The sequence below is a fragment of the Thermomyces lanuginosus genome, assembly GCF_041956635.1.
Source record: "Thermomyces lanuginosus strain ATCC 200065 unplaced genomic scaffold VTN49scaffold_27, whole genome shotgun sequence".
NCBI lineage: Eukaryota > Fungi > Ascomycota > Eurotiomycetes > Eurotiales > Trichocomaceae > Thermomyces > Thermomyces lanuginosus.
Window position 1 is genome coordinate 671,070 of NW_027192361.1, and position 20,318 is coordinate 691,387.

Genomic DNA, 20,318 nt, shown 5'->3' on the forward strand with positions numbered 1-20,318 from the left:
AAACCAATCTCGCCACAGAGTCGAGGTATCTCTCCAAGAAAATAACACCTGATGAAACAGGAGAAATCATCATGAAAAACGGCTGCTTTTGACCTCCCAAAAGCCGCATGGAAGATAGAATGCATGCGAAACTCAACATATGTCTTAAATGTCGTGAACCTGTTGAAGTTCATGTCATAACTCATCATCATATGGGAAAAAATCCAACCCTCTTTTCGCTGTTGAACCGTAAACGCCGTTCAGGGGCCTCCTATTTTTTCCCCCATCCAACCTCAAAATGCTCGGAAAGTAATGTTGAATGTTTAACAGAAAGGAATGATAAAGAGTTAGTTTTCTGCGGAGTTCTCCGCAGGAGCAGGTTGATTTGCTCCGTTCGTGGTCACGCCATCGGCCTTGGCATCAGGCACTTCGGCATCGAGATTATCAACCTCGAGGCCATCAAAGAGTTCGAAAATGTCGTGTGTTTTATGGAAATCATTATTTACTGAACCTCTGTTAGCTTTCAGAGTTTCAACATGTGACCAGACGGACACTTACCAATGTTGATCAAGTACCACTCGTCCATCACCTTCTGGATCAACTTCCGGCTGGGACTGTCCGCAGCGTGACACTTGGCCCATTCGTCGCCAAGGAAGTATGCCTCATCTTTCCAGGCCATGAAGCTCACACTCTCGACAATCGTCGGCTGAATGATCTCCCTGGAGGCGAAGATACCCCAAGTTACCGCATTCGGGCCCTCGTTTGACTTGGTCCGGAGCTCTGTGTTCTTGCTGACACAGTAGTATGTGAGATCGGGGTTCTTTTCAATCCGGTTGATCACTTCATCGATGAGATTCGGCGGTACTAAAAGTTCCAAGTATGCCTTCTGATACACATAGCCATTCTGCGGTCCCCAACCGTAAACTGGGTGTGTTGATTTGACTCCATTCACAGCCGGCTGTGAGTTGATGGTCAGGAAACCGCGCCGGTTCAAGTCGATCAGTTCTGATTTGATCACGTCTGCTTCCGCAGTGATGGGCGAGTCACTCCAGGGCAGCCGCTCCAGCTTCCCTTCGAGATAGCGGATAAAAATGTTCGACAGCTGCCGGAGCGTCTTGGGCTCACCCCACAACTGGATATTCTGCTCGTTGGTCCCCTTCAGGCCCACGCCGTAGGTGTCCAGTTCACCGAACGCCGGTGACCGCGAGTCCGTCCAACGTCCGTTCGGATACTCATCCCAATCCTGTGTTCGAGCGATGTAGGATTGATGACGGTTACGCCAGAAGATGGGTCGCACGTCTTCTGTCCGTCGTCGCAAACCGAGCGACTGGCGCCATGGCAGAGGCTTCTGGAGAGGCGCTTCCGGAGAAGGAACCATCTTGAGCTCTTCCAAAACCTTTCGTGTCGCTTGGGCCAAGTTCATCGTGTAACTGGTTCGGTCAGTGTTGTCCATCTTCCCAGACCAGTTTATGGAAGCTTACAAGTGCAAGTGATGGACTGCACCAGAGGCAAGTAGTCGTCGGCACATGTCCGCTACCAGCTTGGTCCCGATCTCCCGCACCTGTGCGTCATCATTCTTGACGGGCTCCAATGCCTCGAGCCAATCGGGTGGGATGCGGGTTTTAGTCCAATTCGACCGGCGAATAAATGCGGAGTACGTCGAAATGGGCATTATGCCAGGAACGATCGGAACTGTAATGCCCTTTGCCCGGCACTTACGCACCCACTCGAGGAAATTGTCGACATCGTAGAACATCTGAGTTATTACAAAGGAACTACCTGCATCGACCTTTTCCTTCAGGTGATCGATCAGCTGATCGACATCAGGATTGTCGTCTGCTCCTTCGGGGTAACCCCCGACGCCGATATCGAAGTGGTTGCCGTATTTCTCGCGAATGTATTTGACCAGGTCCTTGGCATACCGAAACCCTCCCTCGGTCGCCTCCCAAGTCTCCCGTTCACGAGGCGGATCGCCGCGGAGAGCGAGGATGTTGGTACAGCCCGCATTGTAGGCGGCCTCCAAGGCCGCGTCCACCTTTTCCCGCGGCATGTCGGTGCATGTGAGATGCATGACTGTTTCCAAACCGAACACCGTTTGGGCAATCTTGACCATTTCACACGTCAGCTCTGCACGACGGCCACCGGCGCCCCATGTGATGTCAATAAATGCTGGGCCCAAATCGTGCATGCGGTCCATGCGGTCGTAGAGGTTCTGCACACCCTGTGCGGTCTTGGGCGGGAAGAATTCGAAGGAGATGCCCGGTCGCCCGGACGATTGCTCCTCGAGCAGCTTGGCGCCGACGTGCATGGTGGCTCACTGTGACCGTCAAACAAGGATCAGCTCAACTAGATCAACTTCAGTTTCACTCAAAAGGTGAATACCAACATTGCAATGTAGCTGTTCTCCCAGAGTTTGCTGGATTTAAAGCAACGTCGAAAATTCGAGGCTGCAAACAGGCGGTGGACGCCACATAAACTCAATACATTCAATTGAGTCAGACTCCAAAGCACAGATCACAAGCTGAAAATAGTACCGCTTGCGAAGACGGCGGGCGTGTTGGGACTCTTGACTGCGGGAATCCGTTGCTCAGAAAAAAGCCCCGCTAGCAACGGGCGACGGGAACGGACTCCGAGGACCACGGAGCTTTTTTGCACCTGTGTATTCAGGCGCCGACAACCGATTTAGAAGCAAAATAAGAAAGGTAAAGAAAACACTAGCCACAGGCGGAATCTCGGAGGGAAAATAACAATTCGGCAACGAAATCAAGGGAGAAGAATGCTACCTTGAGGACCTGGGGAAGTTTCTCTGATCGTCGGTCGGTCCGAGTTTATTCCTTGACTTTCACCGGCGAGTTTTGACTACAAAATGACCGGAGATCATGGCGGCCGCCGATCAGCCGAGCATGACAATTTTCAATTCAGTCGGCCTTGGATCATAGCCAGAGGCTCCTTCGTCATGGAGAAAGAAGCAAAAATTGATTTGGAGCGTCTCTGGGACAACCAAATACCTCCCACTTCGTGACGAAAGAGCTGGAAACTAGGAGCGATTCGAGGAGAGCTTGAAGAGAGCTCATTTGTCAAACACGCAGTTTAATTAGATTAAGCATTTGCATAACAAGCGCCGAGAGTATGTTACCAATCACAGTACGAGAATGGATCAACATTTCATCAGATTTTCGAGATGTTACTTTAAAAAACAGCGAAAATTACTAGCGTGAATTTCTCAATTTGGTTAGCATGCGTTTGAAATGTACGAGGAAGCTCTTAGTGCACACCCTCCTTCGGCTTCAAGTCTCTGGACACGTAAATCGCACGGCAAGCCGAGTCCCAGAGCTGCTCTGCGTAGAATCCGTGAGTTTCGCCATGGCATCGGATTCGCCAGATATTCAGAGCCTGAATACTTGGAAAGATGCCTTCCAGTACCCGATCCCCACGGTGCGCCGCGTGGAGCAGGAGCTCCGTCGCGATATCGCCAGCAATAAAGAGAAGCTTCGGTCGCTGGTCGGGTATGTCTCAATCTTTCGGTAGAAGATCGGAATGCTAAACACAGTGGCTGGTGATTAGAGCGCGATATCGTGAGTTCCTGTCAACAGCGGAAACCATAGTCAACATGAACAACCAGATCCAGGAGGTTGAAAGCACCTTGAGCACCATTGGGCGAAACTGCAACGCCGATATCATCGATAAGAAGTCGCATCAAGTCAACAAGCTCCAGCGGGATACGACCGAGCCTGGTCAGGAGTTCGATAAATCCCTAGTCGCTCAATTGACGCTCCTCCATCGGTGTACATCGACTATTTCACGACTGCTCCGAAGACACGAGTCGCTACTTTTGACGTCCAAATTGCTCGTCATATCAAGGCTTCTGCACAAGACGCTATCCGAACGCGAGGATGCTCCGCCGTTCGTAGACTCGCTGCGGTCACAACTCGTGACTCTGCGAAAGACCACTCTCCGACGAATTGATCGGAAACTCGGTTCGCCTACACTGACGCCACCCGAGATCATTGATTGCCTCTCGGCGTACTGTCTGATCAGCAACATGTCTTCCATTGACGTCATTCGACATTTTCACCAGGTCCGTCAGACACAGATTCTGAGACAGCTGAAGCAGGGCAGCTCGGCTAGCAAGGTCATACCAAAGGCTTTGAATCTCTATATTCGAACTCTGCAAAACAGCAAAGCTCTCTTCTCTCGCCGGTTTTTGGACGCCCTTGGCAGTCTCCAATCCCGTCCTCTTATTAGCGATGGCGATATCCGAGGTGTGGACGAACTCGACATTGACGTTTTCGAGCGATGGGTTGCCGACGGCGTAAAGCATTTCACGCCATGGATCAAGCTAAACGAAGTTTCCAAAGCAGAGGCGGAGAAAATAATCAAAAGTTGGTCGAGGCAGGCATTCGGCCAGTTCGTAGATGCCTGTCGTGGCCCGCTAGAGAACCAAGCCGACGTTGCGGAGCTAATTTCATTGCGGAAGAGAACTGTGGACATGTGGCTGGCAGAAGCAAGCGCGACACCGACGCACTCGCCCTTGAGTGTACTCGAGGGTCTCAGGGACATGTTCAACGCGCAACTGATACGGATCCTGCAGCAACAAGCGAAGCAATTAGAATCGCTTGGTGCTGAAGCCGACTCAGTAATCACGAAGTGGGATGGTCGCGACGACGGCTCCGTGAAATCTCTCTGGGATTCGTCGCTTCCATCGATGGACTACTCTGATGGAGCTGCGGAATTCAAACAGTCTGTGATGGACACTCTTCTCGGCCAAGATGCGAAGCTGGCAAAAGTATTGCAGCTATATCGCTCTTGGCGATCGACAATTGAGCGTTCTCAAACGCTCATTGAGCAGTTACGGCACACGAAGTGGGAAAATGATTTCGCTGGCGACGAAGACGAGGACGATACCAATATGATAGGCTTACTTGTGGAAGACGATCCCCGTCTCCTCACTGAAACGATCAAAACAGCGACCAAGCAAGCATTTGAAGAGCTGCAATCGTCACTCGATACCACCATCCATTCATTCGGTTCTGACAATGAACGCGGAAAGGCTGCGTTTCTCCTACGATTGATACGAGACCTTCGGCGCGACTTGCCATCTAATGTCCTGCAAGGCGACGATGACTTTAGCTTTGCAGACCGCTTGATTCCCGGCCTGCATGAGATGCTTGCTAGAACAACCTTGAGCAAAGCGTCGCCAGAAACGATGCTCCGAGGTCCTACATCCGCCACGGCCCCTGTCCCCGGCCGCACCCTTTGGGCTGGCGACCCGTTGCTCCCTACCCAGCCGTTGCCGTCGACTTTCAAATATCTCCTACGACTTTCTGAAGCTATGGAGTCCTGTGGACCGGATTTGTGGAATCGTTCTGCCACGCGGGTTCTGAAACAGACCCTCAATAAGCGCGTGGCCGAGTGTCTAGAATCTAAGCTGGACCAACTTGAAAACCCTCGAGGTCAGACACCAGAAGGCAACGCAAGCAACGACATTGCTTCTGGCAGCTCGGATGATGATCAAACAGCAAAGGATTCCGGGGAACCTGCGGACATTACGAATACCCGTGACTGGAAGATTCAGCTGCTGTTTGATGCATTCTACCTCCGCAATGCATTTTCTCTTCCCAGTGCCGATGGCGACGCGCAGGCCGATTCCTTGGGCAGTTTCGTCGAGAAACTGCAGGGCGATATTGAGACTGGGGATGGAATCATTGGCTCGATCCAAGAAGCAGCGCATGCGTATTGGACCAGGACGGAGCTGCTGTTTGGACTTGTTAGTAACTAACCTTGGCTGTATATAGATCGATCCTCAGTCGGCTCCCTTATATCGCGTTTATTCATCCTGTATCTTGAAGGGCACAAATCAGCACAAGTACCGATGGCAAAGTTGGTAGCTGTAATGGACTGCATGAGCCGCCCAATTTGGCGGGTTCACCACATGACTGCGATGCGGGATGAGCTGCAGTTCATGAAAATAAACTAGTGTCAACCCGACTCTTAGAGCAACAACCACGTTAAAGGAATTGAATGCACCAATCTCTTCCTCGGGTCACCTACATGGAACTCTTCTTGGCAGGTTTCTTTCCTTCCACTCAGTGCCGATAGTTTGCCTGTTTTAATCGCAATGACGGATGACTTTGTCAACTGGCCTGACTTTGAAAATTGGTCTGACTTTGCAATCACCGAGTCAGAGCAGGTGCAAGATGATTTGATCAGCTCTTTGCCCCTCGAGATTCTCCTTCACATCTTGGAGTATCTAGATCCAACAGATTTTGTCCAATGTCGAAAGGTACGCATTGATTGGCCACTCGTCGATTCATGAGGGTCATTAAGTCCTCACCGGAGCCTTTTAGGTCTCGGAGCGATGGCGCACGATATTCGAGTCTCAAACAGTCGTTCAGTTCTCCTTGCGCCGAACCCTTTCATTCCTGGGCCTCAAGGATGTACCAACTAAGGACGCAATGAAATTTTTTCCAATGGCACCATAACTTGCAGTATGGTCGGCCCATCAAAAAGAGGATTGTGCTCTGGGGATCTATGAATACAGGATGGCTCTCTGCGTATCATTCTCGACGAGTGTGCTATTGCTCATCGGGGAGGAACTCAGTCAACATGTTGGACTTTCAAAATCACAAGGCAATTCTGTGGACCGACGAAGAAGTAAGGAAGAATAATTCGGTCTGGCGCTTCTTTCTGTCCGATCGCTACCTTGTCTTTGACGTGGAAGAATAATAAGTATGAAGCCACTTCTGCCTCCATGATTGCCCGCATCGTCTAACAGGAGCGCAGGGGACATGTGACAGTGTGGAATATCCACTCACACCAGAAAAAAACAAGACAGTTTTCTTTTCGCCCTGAGAATGTTTATATCGAGAAGGATAAAGTGGTCCTCTTCAACTCGAACGAGTGCTACTCCGACCCACCTCAGCCCATTTACATATGGGATTTGATCGCGGATCAAATCCATGAAATAAGCAGTTTCCGCGAATTTTGGTTGTGGCATCTGGACGTGGATGAGGACGTGCTCGTGACATTTGAAATCGACTGAGACAAGCACACACCAGAGGCGCAGCAGACCAAGTGGACGTCGACAGGGCAGCTTCTGAACAAAAAACATTTTCATCTCTCGCTGCTGGATGAGGGGAGAAAGTTCCGACCAACATCGAGGCCCAGTCGTCGCACTTTTCACCATGGGACTGTGTTTCGGCTGACTTCCCGAAGTCGTGATAAGCTCGGATGATGGACCTCATGTACGACCATATCATTGACAAGCTCAGCTACCAATAGGTCAACTACGCACTTCCCGTTGAAGATTACTTCTTCGAGCATGTCACCCCTTACCTTGTCTGGTATTGGAACGATTTTTTCCTTCGCCTTGATATCGACAACACCGACAACGGCACGAGATCCATGCTCTGGTACGAGCTAGATATCCGAGAGTACAGGACTCGCAAGTTCTTGTTCGATTACGACGATTACAGCATTCACTCGGAAGGTGAAGATGAAGATCGACCCAATGTAAATGAAGAGGGATCTGGAATGCTAGTCATCGGCGACCGTGAAATTCTTTGTCTGGTGAACCGTGATGGCTTCCAGATCTGGTTCTTCAATCCAAACTTTGTGCCTAACCTTTAGTTTACTCATCGCTTTATTGCAAGGGAAAGAAAATATATTTACAGATATAGATCATTCTATCGAGCCCTTTTTTTTGAATTGCCAAGGGCGTGAAGAGTTTATCCGCCCTCTGATCTGCTCTCCTCGTCCGTTGAGAAATATAGTGCGGGATATTTAGAAAGAAGGGGGTAGATGAGGGGATGTTGTTCACTGCAGTCAATCAAGGTTCCAAATCATGAAAGTCTTTGCCATTCTCTGAGACGGTTTTCTCCCTTCTCTTGATGAATATAAGACTAGCTTCTACGGCACCTCCCGTCGCCTCACCTAGCTTTATACCAAGCAGGATATTGTCTCTCGATCCATGCCTACTATAACAGTTTCGTTAGTCAAGATTGCCTGAAGGTAAAACCTGGAGAGGGCAGAGAAAGATAGGGAACAGTTGGAAATTTGTCCTTACTTTCAAAAACAAACTCACCGGCTTAACCTACGTCTAGCCGCTGTAAATGCTCTCTATCTCTGATAGTGTTGGAATAAAGTTCGGATTGAAAAACCAGAGCTCAGCGCCGGTCTGATCTGCCATGACAAAGACCTCGGGGTTTCCACAAAGATAGACAGCGCGTTGTCCATTTTTCAGGTTCAACAATGTGCGGTGTTCATTTTCAGGGCCGTCCAGCAACGGAATTTGGTGCAGGGTTACCTTGCCGGTCATGGCATTGTAGATGGCAAGCTGATTTCCCCTCCAGGTAGTACGATACGTCAGGTGTCGGGTCAGATTGGCGCAGCGTTCGTACTTTTCGTGACCGATGGGCTCATCGCGAAAACCCCGCCGGACAGTGAGCCAATCGGCAACGTAGTCGTATTCAAGGCGCATTGTGGTGTTGCTGTGACTTTCTACAATGTCTTGGGACACTGTTATGCGGCCGTAAGTTCTATTAGTGTAGCCAAGCAGGAAGCAAGGTTCAAAGGGACAGTTAGCCGGCACTGGCAGGGTGAATTTTTTCTTCGCTAGCAGTTGTCTCGTCGTTATCTTCCACTTGGTCTGTTGCACTTCTGGGGGCTGCTTGTCCAAGTCGATTTGGAATGCCACCAGCACGTTCTCAACCGGGTCCAAGTGGCACAACCACAAATTGGAGAAACTACCAATCTCATGGATGTGATTCGAGCTCAGGTCCCAGACAAAGAGGGGATAAGAATACCCATTGGGTGGAGGAGCGATAATCACTTTGCTGTCCGCGACGGCGATGACCACCCTGCTAAAGAAGGTTTCGGGGAGAACGCTATACGCAGGAATTTGCTGATCGACTTTCCTTTTTGCGTATATATCCCATACCCTCAAATAAAAGATGGCTGTATCCCTATCAATCCTGAAATAAAATGTTAGACGGTGGCAGGCTACACAAAATATCCGTTCTCTTTTACGAACCATCTGGTCGAGACTAGAACAAGATAGCAATCAAACAGGCTGACATGACTGATTCTCCCTGTCCTGCTGCACGGCCAGACCGATCTTTCACCAGTTCCAAGATTCAATATCTCAACTTCATAGCGATGATGAATGTAATAGCACGGTCGGCGCAAATGGTATTGGACGTAATCGTGCGTGAATAGATTGCCGGGGGTTTCGACCAGAGGAAGAAGACCTTCTTGACCGGTCGAGCATGCTGTAGGCCATGTCGCCATCGGAAATAGCTCATCGCGTCACCGATTGCTGCATTTGTACTGACATCCTCTTTATCCAGGCCCAGGAACGCCAGAGTCTCGCGCAGAAGAGGTGCGATAATCACATCGTTCGAAAAAATAGTGCGCCATCTTCTGGATACCTAAACCCTGTCAGGATTCAACCACTACTCTCCAGCACCGTTCGAATATCAAGTTGCGCGATACGCACTCTCTGGTTCCGGACGATATCTTCCAAATCCAAATATTCTACGACATAGAGGAGGAGCTCAAGAGGCAGATAGCCGACAATATCATACGCCATGATGTGCCCGACTCGAACTGGGACGCCGCTTTGGATGGAGTCATGTGGTAGGCCTATTTGGTATTGAATAACTACCTAAGTATTAGCTTCGAAGGACTCGCTTGGGGCATGCTGGCTCATATCTGAGAACCCTTCAGTTCCAGTAGGCTACGCAACTGTCCTGTTGCCAATAGTAATACGGAGTACTTCGACGAGTCCACGACAACTGCGCAACCCTTACAGAGTAGTGTAATCTAATAAAGTAGCAAGCAATAAGATAGGTTAAAATCATATTGTGAGTCAAGGTTAAGGACATGCGACCATAGGGTGTGGAAAACAGGGCTTCCCGTCCGCTCAGCCGTACTTAAGCCACACGCCGGCTGGTTAGTAGTTGGGTGGGTGACCACCAGCGAATCCCAGCTGTTGCATGTCATCATTTTCTTTTTTTCTCTTATTAACTACTTTTCCCTCCCAATCGCGCACGCCACTCTCAATCACTGAGGTGGTCTCTCAGTCAGCAAACTACCTAAGTACTTATGTGTCTACTAAGGCTGGGGTGACTGAGGACGGCAACCGAGACTCCGAGTATTTTTTTGGTTGGCCCTAGGTTAGGGTTAGGGTTGTAACGAGAGATTCCTAACCTGGATGGGTGTTTACGCGTAGTTCGATAGTTGAGTGACAACAATGTGCCTCGTGATACAGAATGCGGCACGATCGTCACTGATCCCGCCACACCCATCAATAATCTCCACCCAGTTTCTCAATAGCCTAATTTTAACTGTCGTTGATACGGAGATAACTTACCACAGCTCAAAACTAGGCGCGAGATATCGCAACTCGCCTTTAATCACAAGTGCGAGGAGGTAAACGAGAACCACATCTGCGAAAGAAGCTTTCTCCTTCCAGCGGCGCATTCAGTCCGCACCCATAGATCTATATGGCGACAATGCGCCCCTCGTCACTCGATCCGCTAGTCGAGTAGACTATACCTAGAATGCAGTCTTCGCAGCACATGGTCTTGGTGAATGGTGCATAAAACCCTCGTCGCCATGGCTTTTCCCTCGTCAATATTGCCTCAATTGCTGCGGAGGACATTTCCAAGGCCTCCGACAGGCTGCAGAATTGCGCTATTCCGACCGCAGCAACCGCACTATCGTCTGTTCTCTGCTTCCTTCCCACTCTTTAAGAAGCAATTGCCGCCGCGACCGAAAATCGACGAGAAGGATGTTGAGGTTTCCTACATTAAAGGCTCGGGTCCCGGCGGGCAGAAAATTGTACTCCTTCCTCCCTTCCCACTCATATGCACGTTCGCGGAGTGGAAGCTAATGTGGCCTTTCTAAAACAGAATAAAACCAATTCCGCCGTACAACTCAAACACAAACCGACGGGTATTGTAGTCAAATCGCAAGCGACGCGTTCTCGCTCTCAAAATAAGAAGATTGCAATGGAGCTTCTTGCGGAGAAAGTGGATGAGTTGGAGAAAGGGGACCAGTCACGCGCAGCGATAAAGAGGGAGATAGAGAGAAAGAGAAAGGCAAGCAGGGCGAAGAAGGCGCGTAGGAAGTATCGTGCTTTGGAGGAGAAGAAGAAGAAGGCGTTGGAGGAGGAACAGCAGCAGGAGTATGAGGAGGAAGCGGAAACACAAGGAGAAGTGGAGGAAGTGGAGGGTGACAATCGTCAAGAGGGATCACGGGAGTTAAAGGCTTCAAATTGATGCTTTCCGTGAGAATGGCTTTTGAATCCATGACCCTCGCATTGAACGAGATGTCTGTACATATAGTGTCCTGGTGTGTATTGTAATGATTTAGAGAGATATCATAGAAGGAAAACTTTTTTTTCCCCCTCTACCATCATGATAAAGGCGACATTACAGTACGACAAATCATTAGTATACTTCAAATCAAGATCACCATCATGTCATGTAGCTGGCGAGAACCTTCTTGGCCTCGTCCGATAGCCGTTCCTGAACAAATCCACTGATCCGTCCACCATGCTTTGAATCAGCCTCCTTCAGATATTTGCCGACCCACACCTTGAGATCCGGCCCGGTTTCCGGCCAAGGATCTCTAGGACGCGGTCGGATAGTGTTAAGAGGAGTGAACCCGACGCCAAACGCCAGCTCGTCAACGTCGTGATCCAGAATGATGTCATCCCGAGCTGCCGGGAGAGGCGGAAGCTCAAGCAGTTTAAGCAACGCCTCGCAGGTGTAAGCCCACCCCTTCTTGTATCTGTTCGCGAAGGCTTCGGAATTCGCAAGGGTCTTCGCGAAGGAAACCACTGCAGTCTTCCGGTCCAGTGGCTTGGCTAGTTTCTGAGAGTCAGGGAGGATGATGTTGAGGTAAATAGGTGTGAACAGGCTGCAATTTGTTAGCTTCTTGGACTGGTAATAGGGGTTACAGTTTCTGGACGACATACTCAGCTTGCACTTTGTCCGTAACGTTGATGAAAAAGTCCGCACTGTAGCCTTTCTCGTCATGTGCAGAGATAAAGTGATAGAACCGGACAAACCGTAGCTGCAGGTTTTCTGTTTTCGAGTTTTGCAGACGTGTCAGGATAATCTGCATGATCTGAACGAAATATTGCTCCAAGACGGCCCTATCGTCCATTCGAGTTAGCAGAAAAAGAACCTTCACAACAGAACGGCGAGACTTACGGTGGGAAATTCTCAACCACGCTTTCCAGCAAGTCGAAGCCATGACTTTCATTCGCCTTTGTTGACAACAATTTCTGGAAAATGCCGAGAATAGGCTCCACCTGGCCGTTCTGAAGGATAACCTGAGCTCCCCGAGGAATAATCGACGACAGTAGGCGCACCAAGGCAGGGATATTGCCTCGCGACTCCCACATCACCGGCATGAGTATAGGAGCAATCAGGCTCCGGTAGTACTCCGGTAATGTGGCCGAAGGATTCGCTTCGAGCAGAGCCGCAAACAGCTGGAAGATGTAGGGCATGAATTCTGAAGAATATCAGTATCTGAAGTAGGTGGCCAGTGCGCTATCCTACCTTGCACATCAGCTTGGAGGATCTCTGCAAATGGACTGTAGAAGGCTTGCTCGAGCTTGGCTGGGTCTGCCGGCGCCGCAAAACTATAATACGTTAGCGATTAGAATAATTAGGCAACTCCATCCACGTACCGAATGAAGGCACCCATTGCCTCGAAATGGTAGTAATAGAACCGAGGGTTACTGGGGTTCTGGCTGATGAGTTTTGTGATCTTAATCAAGTGCTGCAGTACACTATCCGTATGAGGAACAATTCCCTCCTTGATGACAATCAAAACGCGCATCACGCATCGCATCAAGAACTCGTTCTCCTGCACCTTGGGTGGCGATGGGTCCTTCTCAATAAGCTGGAACAAATGCTCCAATAACTCTTTGGCTAGTGGCTGGATCGCACTGGGTGCGATGACAGGTTGTCCATCACTGCTGGTCAGGGTGAGAACGCGTTCAACCGCGATCGAGGCATAACTGTATACAACATAATTGGAGAATCCCAAGTGTCGGACCAGCAGCGGAAAGACTTCTTGCCATTGATCTTTTGTAATGATACTCCGGAAGAGGTAGAGGTACTTGATGGCATCCACTTTCAGGATGGGGTGAATGTCGCCCTCCGTGATCAGATCCGCCGCGAGGTTGTTCTGGAAAAACTCGGCAATGTTCACTTGGGGATTGACCGTCGTGACGCCATGGCTTGCAGTAGCCTGGCCTTTGGCAGCAATAGCAGAGAATAGATACGTTGCCGTATCCTTGGATTTCCAGTTTGATGCAGGGTTTTTAGCATATTCGGCGAGGTAATGGTTTGCGTAGTTCGAAACGACCTTTGTGACTGACGCCTCGAATTTTGACGCCAACTGGCGCAGGAAGTCGGTGGCTGCTCGCCGTCTTGTCTCAGTGTCGGAGCCCTCGAGGTCGCGACGAATGAACTCAATGGGCTCATCTTCGAACAGTTCCTCGTCGGACTCTCGTAGGGTAACATTGGGCAGTATGACCTTCTCAATCACCTGACTAAGCGTGGCTTCATCCTGGAATAAGGCAGCATGTTCCGGAGCGCTCGTCGTCGAAGTAAGGAAGTGAAGGGCTTTGCTGACTAGAATATCGTATTTCGTCTCCTGACCGATGTTCGTCAACAGGTTCCAGGAGCTCCCCACAAATTGCCCGACGTGCGTCCCAAACACATCCAGGTACATTTGTACGAACAATGTCAACACTTCGAAAATTCCAGCCCGCACAAACTCCAGCAGACTAGCCTCACTATCATTGTCCGTATGGAGCAATGGGTTGTCGTAAAGAAGGTACTTGTGAAGAATGCCTGCAATGGACGAGAGGTGGTCTTCAAAGACTGGCGGGAGATCGTGACAAGCTAGGTCGTACATCAACTTTATCATCAAATTGAGTTGCGTGTAACCCTGGATGAGCTGCTCCTTGTTGGACTCGTTTGCTTTGATGAAGGCGTCCAGGCTCTACTTTTTGTTAACGGAATGGCCAGCATTGGACCAGCAGATCGCATCACTCACCTCAAACAGGGACAAGTACGGGTTCCCAAACTTCGACAGCACGTGGTTGATTTCGGTGTACAGCTCATCTGATCGGAAAAGTGGCCGCCACCGCTTAAAGATTGAGTGCGCAACTGAGAGAACACCGTTATTCACAGCCGGATTTTGCGGATCCAGTCGAGCGACAAGATCCTGCCCATTATCAGCCATCTAACCCGCCCAAAAGTGTAATTTAACGTACGTCAACCAATGTATCCCATCGCTGCCAGAAATCACTGTCTGCAATGACACTGACCGCGTCACCTAGCTGCGTCTGAATGCCAGCGGGCATTGAAATCATCAAATTAATCAGTTCGCGCTTAATTGTGACCACCTCATTCTCGGGAAGTTTATAGTTTCCATCTTCATCGGTCCAATTTCGCTTAATAAGGTTCTTGAAGCACAATGCGCTGGCCAACCGGGTGGTGTAGGGGTAATCGGGAGACGCTGTGATTTGTAACAATGCTAACGAGAATCCCGGCTTCTTCTCTTCCTGACGAAGAGCCAACTCGGCTGTCACTGCGTGAGCAACGCCTGCATGAAAACCGGCAGCAGAGTGGATGCGACGTACCTTGCTTGTTTTGCTTTGGATCTAAGCTCGCCTCCAGCAACTGGGCGATAGCTCCGAGGTTGACAGCCATCTTGGAGCGGCACGATTGGAGCGGCGTACCGATGGAAAATCTCAAGACGGCCGATAGATGGAGTAACAATCCGGTTCGAATTCGATCCGGTTCGGAGAAAACAGAGAGCTTTGACAACTTCTTTTGGCCCAGCACTGGAATCACTCGCAGAAGAGACCTTACCCAGTTTGGCAGTTTGTTTGGCGGGACGTAGGCGGTGAGGGGCTAAACATGGTGGGGTTACTGCCATTCTGCCAGTCACGTGATAATACATGGAAGAATGTTTTTTCCGTGCGATCTTTCGCAGCCTGATGTTGTGATTTGACGCTTTTCCGAGTCAGTTTTGCAAAGAAAAGTGGCTGATGATCGATTCCGGCGAGGTCTATTTTGTTACTGTAGCGCTAGTGAAGTCAGTTGAGGTGTGAACAAGCCGTAGACCTTGGAGAAACCCTGTCGTCTCCATCTCGGAGATGATGCTTATCAACCTGGACCGACGAAAAAATCAGGAGCCAGAGATTTTTATTCGATTTGGCCAACGGAGGGAACACATCGCCATCGCATGGAAATAACATAATAGCTCACTGCACAAGATAACTGGCAAGCCCCTAGAAAGTTCGAGGTTCGCAGATGCAGCTCCTCTGAACTCTATGTCTTGGTATAGAATCCTTTGACTCAAAATTCTCGACTCACCACGGCGGCCTCTCGGTCCATCGCTCCCAGCATTTGCTCTCCATATCGTTGCCACGCGTCGGATCAAAGTTGTCCACGCAGTTTGACGACCGTGGATGCCTTCCGATAATGATCCGTCGTCGCATAGACCGTCCGCCCTTGCGGATGTGTTCAAGACGTTAGCTTCAGGCCGTCGCAAGTCCCTCTCGCCGTTGTCGACCGCAGAGACCAGCCCGGAGATCGGCCCGGGTAGTGAGATTGATCTTCGTCGAATCAGCCGCACAAATCTTGGCTTTGAGTCGCTTAATCGTGCCGCTGTGCCCATGCCTTCGGGCGCGGAGCCGGGCCTCGTTCCCGATTTCGAGACTGCACTGCGGACATTGCAGCGCGGAACAAGCCCGACCACGGCGGGAAATGAGGCAGAGAATGTGGCCAGAGTGTTAAATCGGTTTACCCCAGAGCAGGCATTAGCTCTATGGGAGGCTGGCTCGTATCTCATCCACGACAAGGAATCGGAGGAAGTTCGGAGTCAGGGTGCGAAACTGTTGGACGCCGTTGCAACGCGGCAGGATTTCTCACCGGAAGCGAAAGAGAGGATATGGGAGTCCATTTCGCTGCCAACGGAAGCCAACGTCATTCCATCGCGGGTAAATGCCATGGCGTCATTGTCAAATGACGGCAAAAGATTGGATTTTACTAGTCTTCCTGTCCTGTCTACGCTGGCGCAGTGCATAACGCCTCTCTACAATGCAGTCGCTGAGGCGCGGTCCAGAGCACGGAAAAATAAGATCCCTCGACCAAGTCTTCGATACGACGATGATGAGAATCTGGATCATTTGCTCGAGTTCATTGCAACAGTTATCAAACTACAATCACAGCCTACATCGGACGACGAAATTGCACACCTTTTGGATGAGATATGCAGCGTGTGCAAGAAAACTAGCGTGGTTCTCGACCTCAGGAACGCACTGACAGTGTTTGATGCTGTCATCTTGTATGCCGAAGTGCCTGAAAAAGCACTTGGGGGCCTATTGGAAGTATTATGCAGCATCTATGCATCAGTGAAGAAACAACTGGCCCATCCTACCTCTGCGGTGGTACGCAACCTGGCGCTTTCTGCCAGGAAGCAGCTCATGGTCAACACGTTGCACTCATTCCTGAATAATGAACCAGCTACAAGGGGCCGATATCTGAATGTGGTGAGGGGTGCGATCGCTGTCTTTACAGATCTCATCCTCATGCATGGCAAGCAGGAGGGCCACCCCGAGGTGTCATTTCCTGCATTGGTCGACTCCTTGCACGCTGTCGCGAACTGGGAGGATGCGAGGGTGAAGGCAGATATTTTAGACCTCTGCATGAATATGCTGGACGGCGATTATTCCGTGGCTTGTATTCAAGAGCCAGACTGGTCGACATTTGTGCAGCTACTGGTGGTGTGCGCTCAAACTGAACTTGCCCAATCATCACAATCCACGGTGGGGTCGCCCGCCAAGGCATCTACCAGCCAAGAGGAGGCCGTTGCCACTATTGTGACCAACGTTGGTCGCCTGGCAACGGCGCTGGAAAAGGTTTGGGACCGGCTAACTCCAGGGCAGCAAGCGGAGACCGAGCGCTTCCTGATGAAGGTTCACCGTCATTTGTCTCCGTCCCATGCAAGACTCCTCCTTGGGTCATTCATGGCCCGGCGTGCATGCTTCCCTGGTCAGGATGGTTGGGAGTCCCTCTCGCGATGGCTCATTGAATCGTTCCTGCGTTCGTCCGAGAAACCGACCGAGGTCCGTGTCGCGGCCCTGGAGACTCTAAAGGACGCATTGTTCGAGCGGGATTCATTGGAACAATTTGAACGGGCGGGACTGATTACCGCATTGTTGGAAGACTTTGCTGAGGAGCAGGATCCGCTGTATCTGGAGGCACTGGTTTCAGTAATGGTGGACATTGCGTGCAAGGGGGACGATAACATGCTACGCACCATTGTTGACACCATGAGTTCCCCCATGGCGGGCGATCTTGTCGATAGCGACGGAAAAACTACCGGATCATCGTCACGCCGCAGTTCAGCCTCGGGGGAGGGGGAGTCTTCTCTGTCGAACATCTGCGCGACCGGCCTCGTGAAACTATTCCTGCGCTTCCTCAATACGTCGGCCGACAGGGCCCAATTGATTTTTGAAGCTCTCATCTTTATCATGAAGACATGGAAAAAGAGGCTACCGGATACCTTGCTCACCGTGTTGAAGCTCTTTTTCCGACTAAGATGTGATTCAAAGGGTGCAGTCATGGTGGTTACCGACGTCGACAATGAGTATCTTGTGAACATTATGAGCCGGTCGTCCGATGGTGGGGGCAGACTCGGGTCGACCAGCGAAGCGTCCGGTACAGAACGCAGCTCGATGGGAGAGGAAATTGCGACGCAGCTAGTGAGGTCTCCTCATCCGACCGTGTCGGCGACGTCATCGCGGTCCATGAGCCGTGTGAGCAGTTCTCAATTGCGGGGCATAAAATGGACGCCGCCTAGTTGGACTATGGCAGGTTCCCAGAGTCTTCCTGAGGATCCTCCACTAGTACCCAGCCCGTGCGTGTTCGCCTTCAAGACGGCATCGAAACCGGAGCCGGAAGACGAGTCGTCCGAGGCACAGGAGCGGGTGACGTTGAAGATTACCGTGTATTTGGAGACTGTAATCGACCTGCTCCAAAGACGAGAATTGCCTTGGGATGTGTACAGTTACATTGTCGCCTATCTGGGAGCACAGTTAGCAAATCGGGACTTTTTCTCGAGCGCTGTGCCTCAGATCCAGATGCTGCGCAATGTCCTGTGCGGGCAAATCAAGGGCGAGACTTTCCGGGAGCCGCCGGCCTGGAGCGGAATCAAAAAGGCCGACGTGGCGATCTGCATCTACGAGGCGCTGACGATGCTCATTGGATACCACGGGTACTTTGCCAAAAGCGAGAAAGACGAGCTCGTCCGTGCATTCATGCTTGGGATTGGGTCATGGGACGGCACTTCACAAGGATGTCTACACGCGTTGGATGTCTGCTGCCACGAGATGCCGCTATCGGTGACCAAGTCGCTGAATGCGATCCTCGACAAGATGTCCAAGGTGATCACCATGGCGAACCTGGCAGTGCACATTTTGGAGTTCCTGGCACTTTTGGCCCGGCTACCGGACGTGTACGTCAACCTTCGCGAGGAAGAGATTCGGACAGTGTTCGGCATCTGCGTCCGCTTCATCCAGACGACGCGGCAACAACGCTACGCGGCGGAGCCGGAGTCTCCCGGTAACTCGCGCAGCAGCAGCACGGTAACTGCGCGGCTGAGTGGTGGATTGCGGGAGATTGCCGCTGCGCAGGCGGAATCGGTTGACACAGCGTGGCAGGGCGGCGTGTCACGCTATGTGTACGCGCTGACGTTCCATGTGATGGTGTTTTGGTTCCTGTCGCTCAAGATCCAAGACAGGGCGAAGCATGTCAACTGGATCACGAGCCGACTGATTTTCACCGATGAACACGGGCGGGAGGTGATTGAGGAGCAGAGCGAGGTGTTTATCGACTTTATGCAGCGGGTGACGTATTCGGACCTGGGGGATACGATTCCGTACGAAACATTCCCACCTAGTCCTGAGGACGGCCCTGTGACAAAGAAATCGTGGATCGTGGGGACGAGCATCGTAACGATCGAGACGGCGGGAGTGTCCGGGCTGACGCAGATCACGAAGCGGATGGCATCGGGGACAACGTATGCAGAGTACCGGCAGCGGACGGCGCCGACGCTGCCACACCAGGTACCGGCGACACCAGACGTGGTGGACCGGGGTAGTCGGGCGGCGATCTTCCCGAGCCATGTGCTGCTGCAGATGATGACGTCGGCGTTTCCGACTCCACGGCCAATGCAGCCGATCCCGCTACCGGACGACGACATGACACGGCGGGCGCTCAGCACGTTCGACCGCAACGACATTGTGGACTCGCACAAGGTCGGCGTGGTGTTTATCGACCGGAACCAGACTCTGGAGGCGGACATCCTGGCCAACACGAAGGGCAGTCGGGACTATGAGCATTTCCTGGATGGCTTGGGCACGAAGGTGGCTATCCGGGGCGCGCACTTCAACACACAGGGCCTCCACCCGGATATTGACGGCGAGTACACGTACGCGTGGCGCGACCGGGTGACCGAGTTGGTCTTCCACGTTACGACGATGATGCCGACGAACCGCGAGCAGGACCCGCAGTGCATCAACAAGAAGCGGCACGTTGGCAACGACTTTGTCAACATCATCTTCAATCGCTCCAACGTGCCGTTTGACTTTGACACGATCCCGTCGCAATTCAACTCGGTCAACATCGTCATCACGCCAGTGAGTCGGATAGCCGACGACACCGACCCCGACACCACCTTGGACGAGAAGGACGATGATAACAGTCTCGCCACCTACCACAACACCTTCTACCTCGTCCGTGTCATGAGCAAGCCCGGTCTCCCCGAAATCTCCGCCGCATCAACCCGGAAGATCATCTCCGGGAAAAGCCTCGCCGGGTACGTACGCATCCTTGCTCTCAATGCCTCCGTCTTCGCACTCGTCTGGAACAGTCGCGAAATCGGCGGTGCGGGCGGCGAACACATCTCCTCCTGGCGCAACCGACTCCGAGAAATCAAACGCCTGCGTGACCGTGTTCTCGCGGCACAAACCCACGCGGCGGAGGGTGACGCCAGCGATGGAGGGGTGTTTGGTGGTGGTCGTCGAAAGCCGGCGTCGACGACGACAACGACCACCGTGTCCGAGTCGGAGACGAGATCGTCCCGGGATTATATGACTGATTGGTCGGCGGCGATGAATACGGGTGCCGTTCAAGGGTTGGATTTTTCGCAGTGGACCCGCTAGCTTCCTCCATCTGTCTTCTGCCCTTTTTTTTTTTTGTCCGTGATGGGGGTGTATGTGTGATGGGGAGAAGGGTTAT

General features: G+C 51.4%; 8 protein-coding genes across 8 annotated transcripts; 5 read left to right on the forward strand and 3 right to left on the reverse strand.

The window, feature by feature from the left end:
* Positions 1 to 326: 326 nt before the first annotated feature.
* Positions 327 to 2,287, reverse strand: VTN49DRAFT_2469 (uncharacterized protein; the record flags this gene model as incomplete). The annotated part of the gene is made up of 3 exons (XM_069410197.1): positions 327 to 484; positions 538 to 1,409; positions 1,461 to 2,287. 3 exons carry the CDS (start codon positions 2,285 to 2,287, stop codon positions 327 to 329), a joined length of 1,857 nt encoding a protein of 618 aa, XP_069269027.1.
* Positions 2,288 to 3,342: 1,055 nt separating this feature from the next.
* On the forward strand, positions 3,343 to 5,758 carry VTN49DRAFT_2470 (uncharacterized protein; the record flags this gene model as incomplete). Its single annotated transcript, XM_069410199.1, has 2 exons — positions 3,343 to 3,485; positions 3,544 to 5,758. The coding sequence occupies 2 exons, from the start codon at positions 3,343 to 3,345 to the stop codon at positions 5,756 to 5,758; spliced, it is 2,358 nt and encodes a 785-aa protein (XP_069269028.1).
* A 339-nt stretch (positions 5,759 to 6,097) lies between these two features.
* Positions 6,098 to 6,461, forward strand: VTN49DRAFT_2471 (uncharacterized protein; the record flags this gene model as incomplete). The annotated part of the gene is made up of 2 exons (XM_069410200.1): positions 6,098 to 6,262; positions 6,327 to 6,461. 2 exons carry the CDS (start codon positions 6,098 to 6,100, stop codon positions 6,459 to 6,461), a joined length of 300 nt encoding a protein of 99 aa, XP_069269029.1.
* A 124-nt stretch (positions 6,462 to 6,585) lies between these two features.
* On the forward strand, positions 6,586 to 7,021 carry VTN49DRAFT_2472 (uncharacterized protein; the record flags this gene model as incomplete). The annotated part of the gene is made up of 3 exons (XM_069410201.1): positions 6,586 to 6,633; positions 6,701 to 6,708; positions 6,763 to 7,021. The coding sequence occupies 3 exons, from the start codon at positions 6,586 to 6,588 to the stop codon at positions 7,019 to 7,021; spliced, it is 315 nt and encodes a 104-aa protein (XP_069269030.1).
* A 1,056-nt stretch (positions 7,022 to 8,077) lies between these two features.
* VTN49DRAFT_2473 (uncharacterized protein) lies at positions 8,078 to 9,568 on the reverse strand (the record flags this gene model as incomplete). Its single annotated transcript, XM_069410202.1, has 3 exons — positions 8,078 to 8,864; positions 9,127 to 9,407; positions 9,476 to 9,568. 3 exons carry the CDS (start codon positions 9,566 to 9,568, stop codon positions 8,078 to 8,080), a joined length of 1,161 nt encoding a protein of 386 aa, XP_069269031.1.
* A 1,028-nt stretch (positions 9,569 to 10,596) lies between these two features.
* VTN49DRAFT_2474 (uncharacterized protein) lies at positions 10,597 to 11,261 on the forward strand (the record flags this gene model as incomplete). Its single annotated transcript, XM_069410203.1, has 2 exons — positions 10,597 to 10,821; positions 10,893 to 11,261. 2 exons carry the CDS (start codon positions 10,597 to 10,599, stop codon positions 11,259 to 11,261), a joined length of 594 nt encoding a protein of 197 aa, XP_069269032.1.
* Positions 11,262 to 11,459: 198 nt separating this feature from the next.
* Positions 11,460 to 14,720, reverse strand: VTN49DRAFT_2475 (uncharacterized protein; the record flags this gene model as incomplete). Its single annotated transcript, XM_069410204.1, has 8 exons — positions 11,460 to 11,904; positions 11,963 to 12,142; positions 12,201 to 12,504; positions 12,552 to 12,634; positions 12,683 to 14,007; positions 14,062 to 14,232; positions 14,282 to 14,592; positions 14,651 to 14,720. 8 exons carry the CDS (start codon positions 14,718 to 14,720, stop codon positions 11,460 to 11,462), a joined length of 2,889 nt encoding a protein of 962 aa, XP_069269033.1.
* A 764-nt stretch (positions 14,721 to 15,484) lies between these two features.
* Positions 15,485 to 20,242, forward strand: VTN49DRAFT_2476 (uncharacterized protein; the record flags this gene model as incomplete). The annotated part of the gene is made up of 1 exon (XM_069410205.1): positions 15,485 to 20,242. The coding sequence occupies one exon, from the start codon at positions 15,485 to 15,487 to the stop codon at positions 20,240 to 20,242; it is 4,758 nt and encodes a 1,585-aa protein (XP_069269034.1).
* Between the last annotated feature and the right edge of the window lie 76 nt (positions 20,243 to 20,318).